This window comes from Pocillopora verrucosa, chromosome 11 (assembly GCF_036669915.1).
Source record: "Pocillopora verrucosa isolate sample1 chromosome 11, ASM3666991v2, whole genome shotgun sequence".
Classification (NCBI taxonomy): domain Eukaryota; kingdom Metazoa; phylum Cnidaria; class Anthozoa; order Scleractinia; family Pocilloporidae; genus Pocillopora; species Pocillopora verrucosa.
The window spans coordinates 11,488,191-11,494,745 of NC_089322.1; the positions used below are offsets into that span (position 1 = coordinate 11,488,191).

General features: G+C 38.2%; 1 protein-coding gene across 1 annotated transcript; it reads left to right on the forward strand.

Annotated features, from left to right (window-relative positions):
- Positions 1-3,224: 3,224 nt before the first annotated feature.
- On the forward strand, positions 3,225-5,037 carry LOC131782894 (adenosine receptor A3-like). The gene has a single exon (XM_059099634.2). The coding sequence runs from the start codon at positions 3,323-3,325 to the stop codon at positions 4,370-4,372; it is 1,050 nt and encodes a 349-aa protein (XP_058955617.2). The 5' UTR covers positions 3,225-3,322; the 3' UTR covers positions 4,373-5,037.
- Positions 5,038-6,555: the final 1,518 nt, after the last annotated feature.

Genomic DNA, 6,555 nt, shown 5'->3' on the forward strand with positions numbered 1-6,555 from the left:
AGCAAGGACATCTGTCAAAAGAAAAAGTATGAACGCCTTAAAGATAACGTGTACTGCCTGTAATACAGCAATTGCCATTCACACGCGATCCTATTGGGAACGAAAGGCAACAAGATGACAAATTTCCTGGCTGTTCTCTGCAAAACAACAAAATTAGAGCGATACAAATTCATTTATCTGAATCGATCCCAACAATTGGCATATCACCATGTATGATGATATGTCATCACTATTATCACCATTCTTATCAAGGTCTGTTTTTGGAGCTCTTACAGGTTTACTGTCCTTTCTTGCCAGACGTTATGATGCACAGGGTTGTCGGGGGCGCTTCGAATTCTTTGTCGTCATAATTGTAAGTTTAATTGCAGTGGATGTTTTCCTCGCGACTGTACTATCCTCCCTTTTCTTTACAAAAATCCCCAGATTAAGGGCGCAAAGGTCGTTTTGGTTACGTAAACCATCGTTTTCAACAAGCTTATTATTTAAACTGGTTGAAGACTTTTTTCTACCCTTCGTGTATAGTGCGCACCACAGCCCATTTTCAACAAGGTCGTCGCTGCGTGCATTTTGTTGAAAAATATTTGGACATTTAAAGGCCTAAATAAAAGGAGTCATGTTATTCAAGTTAACCATCTTCTCAAGATGCCGGTGGTGGTAACTGGACTAAAAGGAGTGCAATCCTACGAGTGACAGAGCGATTAACTCTAAATTGGCCAAACGCGTAGAGCGAGGCTCGGGAGCAAAAATTACTGTTAAAATTATCCTAGAGTTGTATTTAACAAACTCGTACTACTAATTAATTGTGTCAATGAAAAGTACAAGGAACACGCTATGTAAATTTTTGAAAAGAGAGAAAAAACAAAATTATTGCATCATCTCTTTAAAATCTTATCAGTGCTGCATTAACGAAAAGGTATCCTCCAGGAACCAATCTTTTTCTGATCATACTACTAATTATACTACTATTATAGTCTCCGTCATGGAAGAGCTAATGAAAAAAACACTTTACTTACTCGGTCGAAAATAATCTTCAAATGTTGGCAAGTATTCGCCGCCAATTTGGAAACCACGCCTGGCTGCAGACACAAAACCATAATACGCTATTCACAAACAGCTGTTGTTCCAGTTAACGCAAGAAATCACTATTTGAATCAAATTTGAGGTAAATCGATGATGATAGTTTGGCCAGTATATAGGCAGACATTGACTTCTTACAAAAGTTGTTTTCTTTCATTATCGTTTTCAGACCGAAGCTCGAAATTCATTAGCTGATAACGTTGGCTGCTTCAATCTCATAATTAGCAGTTGACCTGTTCGAATACAAGCTAAGCAGCACAGCGATTAGAAGCTCAAATTGGCCATTTAGGTCATACAACAGCCAATAAATCTAGAAACAAAAAAGAGATCAGAACTAGTTGGGTCGGCGGACATTCTTACAAACAATCAACTCTTGCTGTCTCTATGAAAAAACTCTTGAGTTCGTATAATATCTCTACCAGTGCACTAGTTTCTGTCATAGTTACCCCTAATACACAAAAAGATACACGTTTACAAATAATGTATTATTCATTACAAAACCGAAAAGTGTGCTTTCTGAGTGTCCAGATTAGAGGCCGGCAAACACGTTCATCATTGAAAACCCTCTGGTACCTTGATGAGATCAAAAATGATAATTAAAAGTTTTCTTGGGGCTCAATGTTTTTCAAGCGCTAACAAATTCAGTAATAACATGTTAGTATAGGAAATCGTATGAACGCGAGTGCATTTCGTGATTTATGGGCACGAGTGATGTTTTGAAAGTTCTCAAAATTGCACTAGCCGTAGGCGAGTACAATTTGAGAACTTTCATAAACACGACATTTCCGAAGCTATGAACCTTCTACTAGAAGCCAACTCCCTTCACCTACTTTCCTGGTTAACCTTGTTACGGATTACACTTAGTCGTAAGAGATGTCATCAATCGTAATTTCAAAACCGTGAGCTTTCTTGTACCGAGATTTAAAACATAGCCTCACTATTTTAAGAACATTTGCCGTATTCGATCATAACTAACCAGAAGATGATCGTTTACAAGAAATAGAGGGAGCAAGTCGACTCTTTGTCATCCACAAACTTCTGAACACGTGGGATACATTACAATCAGGTTCTCCTCATTTATGTTTTCATAGTTTCTCGATGCTGCTGCCTCGACAGTCTTCCTTTAAATCCTTCGGTAGTTTTTCCTTATGCGCTAAAATGGCTCAAAAACGGCAAAAAAGACCCCGCTTGGAATAATATGTAACGCACTAGCGCACGATTAAGTTGTGTTCTCCAACGAGATATTGTGCGTCATCCAACTCCCTCTATGAACCAGAAATTCCAGGCTTTCCGAACAAAGCCGTTCGTGTGTGTGATACTGACAAATTGCTAATTAAGTCCTGATTACTGTATTGTGTTCATCAATGAAACACTTATTCAACCCAAGATGCACGAATATTTAAATAGCAGTGAATATGAATAACAATGCTCATATAAACAAAATGAACCCTCTTGTATTTCAATTTCGCAAAAGTATCGATAAACAATTGTTCGTCTCTTAAAAAGAAGTTATATGTAATTCTGTTGAACGCAAAGGTGGCCAACATCTTTAATAAAGGAAATGTGTGAAAATGTTAAATTGCTCGATGGAAGATAATACGACGAGATGTTTGAATAACAACCTACTAGAACAAGCGAATGACAATTGAAAATCAATTGTAGTAAGTGCGTGCTAGAGTCCGTATGAAAGTTAGAAATGTTTTGCTGAGAATCATGAAGAGAAAATTATTAAGCCGGCTACTAACTCACAGTTTTGTGAATTAGTTAGATTTATTCATCGAGCTTGTATATCAAAAAATTTTCTTTTCCTTTGACAAAGTTATTACAATTTTAATATTGCATATATGACTTAACATTAGAAAGAAAACGCAAAAATAGTGCGAATAACTCTCTCGTCGTGTAATCAGACTTATGTTTATATCTATTTCGAATGTTACAACTGAATAGATCCGCTGAACACGGTGGACCTTAGAAATTACCATTAACTGTTTTCCTGAAACTTGTTACTTGTTCCTATATTGGCCTCTGACGTGTCAGAACGATACGTCACTCGTCAAATGCTAATTTGGACGATTTTCGTGATTTCAGTTTCGGCGTCAGTGACAATTTGCCGGATGGAAAGCACATCAATATAGCATACGATATTGTGATTGAATAACTTATCAAAGACCAATAAGCGGTAGAAGCGACACTAATATTACGTTCTGATTTGAATCTAAAAGCTTCATTTCATCGATGTACATTGATGGGTACGTCAAATCGAACACATCCTTCAGAAAACTTCAACTGCTTTTTTCTAGAAGTGATCTTGCTCCATGCCAGCCATAAACCCTTGTACATCTCTACTGTGATTACGAGCATCATAAATGGTATAGCATTGGTGTTCGCCACCGTCGGAAACAGCATCATTTTAACAGTTGTACTCCGAACAACGGCCTTACAAACTTGTTCAAACCTTTTCCTTGGAAACCTGGTTTTATCTGATTTATTGGTTGGGGCCATGGTACAACCTCTTTTTATTATTTACAAAACAGGAGAAATACTAGGAAAGTATTCATGTGTTGCGCATGCATTGTTTTCGACATGCGCTTGGCTTTGTGCTGGAGTATCTTTCCTGACATTAACAGCTTTGAACTTTGAAAGACACATTGCTATCTTCGCCCCTCTAAGATACAAAACATTGGTTACATCGCGGAGCGTCATAATAATTTCTTTCTTCATTTGGCTACTGTCGCTCTTATTAGTTTCTTCGCGTTTCTACGGGTTCAGCAGTATCGCCTTCTACGCAGTCGGTTGTACCATCATCGTCATTAGTTTGATAACATTTCTCGTCATTTCAGTCCGAATTCATCGCGTTGTTCAACGCCATAGAAAGCAAATCGCGGTTAGCCATCCAAGCAATCTAGGAAGTTGGCAAAGACAAGCACGCGAGGCGGGACACGCAAGAAATGTAGCTTGGGTGACTTCAATCTTCTTCGCTTGCTACTTGCCAACCTTGATAATAATGATAACCTACACTATTGTTGGCTACACTGTCGAGTTAAAAACGGTTTATCTTTGGTCTGACGCGCTGGTGTTTCTAAATTCCTCTTTTAACCCTGCAATTTACTGTTGGAGGAACAAAGGTATTAGAAAAGCTGTCTTCAAAGTTCTTGATCTGAAAAGGAAGGCTTCCATACAACCTAACGAACAGGCTTCTCCAGAGTGTTCAAAAAGTGCGGGTTGCGTAATAGACAGTGTCAGCGATAAAATACCTTCCGCCCGGTCAACTGACCAATTGGGTAAATATAATTAGAGACAGGAATTAAAAGAAAATTAGAAAATGAAATGACATTGTACGTGACGTGTCAAGAATATGATCCGCTGACGACAGAGAGAAATATACCTCACTGGTGAATTATTTGTTTCCAGGTTGTTCCATTTTCTCCACGAATCTTTCAAACACCCGCCAAAATTTAATACTCGGAGTACTATTGACGTGGATATGTCAGGCAGAAAGAAGGACTTAGAATGTTGATCAAACACTCACTGATTTGTTTACAGTTTTATTTATCCTCGCAAAGGATGGATCGTAATACAATTGGACTAAATGCGATTTCAAGACGCCAATATGGCGAAATATTGGCGGCGTACTCTCTTACTACATGGCTGGCAGCGCCCGTGGGCAAGAGGAAACGAATCATCTGTTCTGATTGGCAACCCGAGCTGGTATGAGGGGCCCATCTTGCCAACTCGAGATTGCATGTTCAGATCCCGCTGGAAAAAATTGCGGGGGAACAGACTTTAAAGTAATTTTTAATTTTTGGACAACGTCGGCTGTGGAGTCGCAAAAAGCGGTAGAAGACTGAAGTAGAGAAAACATAAACGATTTCACGATTTTCTTGTTTTAAAAAAAGCGGAAAGTAGAAAAAATTCAACTATAAAGTTCTCGAAATATACAAGTTATTCTTGATTCTTATTTAAGCGAAATTTTTTCATATATAATAAATCTCTTATTGAACATGATTAATCGGTCAAGATGGCTGGATGTCCACCTCATTACTTTTCGGCGTTTCTATAGAATTGACTTTATCTCGGTCCATAAAATGCAAAGAAAGAACTTGGCCAATACCGCAGGCGGGAACCATATGGAAATTATGCAGATGGAAAATTCCTAGAGTACCTTTGGTATATTTCGCGTTCGTTACCCCTATGGTTTTTCATATTTACTTATCAACTCTATCAACAAGTTAACAGTTTCATCAAATTTTCTAACAACATCCGTCCTCACCTTATTTACACTACATAAGATTAAACACAACGTATTAAAATTTGCAATTCTTATTGCAAAAGAGGCTTGAAGCAAAAGAAAAGATCGAAAGGATTCCTGAAACCAGAATAGCATAACCCTTTCATACAGAACAGGTTTAGAAGATTTAACCATCTTTGTTTGTGATGAGCAGAAGATACTCGAATTACTAAATCGACGGTGGTTGAGTAGAGACACTACTAAACCTCTGTCGATTTTTTTTTACCACGATATCGTGGTCAAATAAAACACTCCTTTCAGTGCGTGACCATTGCATGACACGATGACGCGAGCAGCGTTGTCTGTACAACGGCAAATTGGTCAATCTGATTGCGACATTACAGCCAAAAACCAGCTGTCACTAAGAGTCTTTAACACTCTGACCCGAGCTTCTTACATTCTAAACCCTTTAACCCCTAAGAGTGACTTAACCTGTTTTATTCCTTGTAGCACTGCTCCTCTTTCTCTTAGAGGACATGACACTAATAACCTGTTCAAAAAGCATAAAGATTAGTAATTATAATTGTTATTTAGCTGGAATTTTTTCTTCCTTACAGCGGAAAAATAAGAGTACATATTAATAGAAAGGCACATAACTTTCCTTTACCTCAGTCTGCTGGAAGCGTTTAACGATAACTGCTGATGATGTCTCCTTGATATCATCTCCTGATTTTCTCTTCTTTCTTCTTCTTCTCTTTGCCATTGATAGACGCGTGTACAGATATGCTCGATATGCTAAGGATGTAGAGTGTTGAGTTCTTTCCAAGGGGGCATGATAACAATCTGAGTGGTTCTTCGAGCGGACAACACTGACGCTTAGCCGCCGTCTTACAGACGTATTTCGTAAATTGTCTGATTTTGTCTTCATTCAATTTCCAATGGCAAGGCGCAATGCACTCACTAAATTCCTACGCTCTCAACTAAATGCAATTTACAGTGGTAATCTCCAGGTTAAAAGAGCTTGTATCCTCTTACCGTAAGTGTTTTTGATGTACAACACTTCGCTATAATTTTGAAACCGAAAAAATTGTCTAGGAGAACTAAGAGATGAAAGGAATGAAACAAACATTGACTACTTCACACGTTTTAACTCTCTGATCTTTGTGAAGGATTGAGAAATCAAAAATGCTTTCTCAGACGGTACCTTGCGTTCAAAAGTTGTCTTAGAATTTCTTGTAAACAAGAGCAAC

What these genes read in the sequence shown, in the direction of transcription:
- LOC131782894 (XM_059099634.2), top strand. Translation starts at nt 3,323, where the DNA reads ATGGGTACGTCAAATCGAACACATCCTTCAGAAAACTTCAACTGCTTT.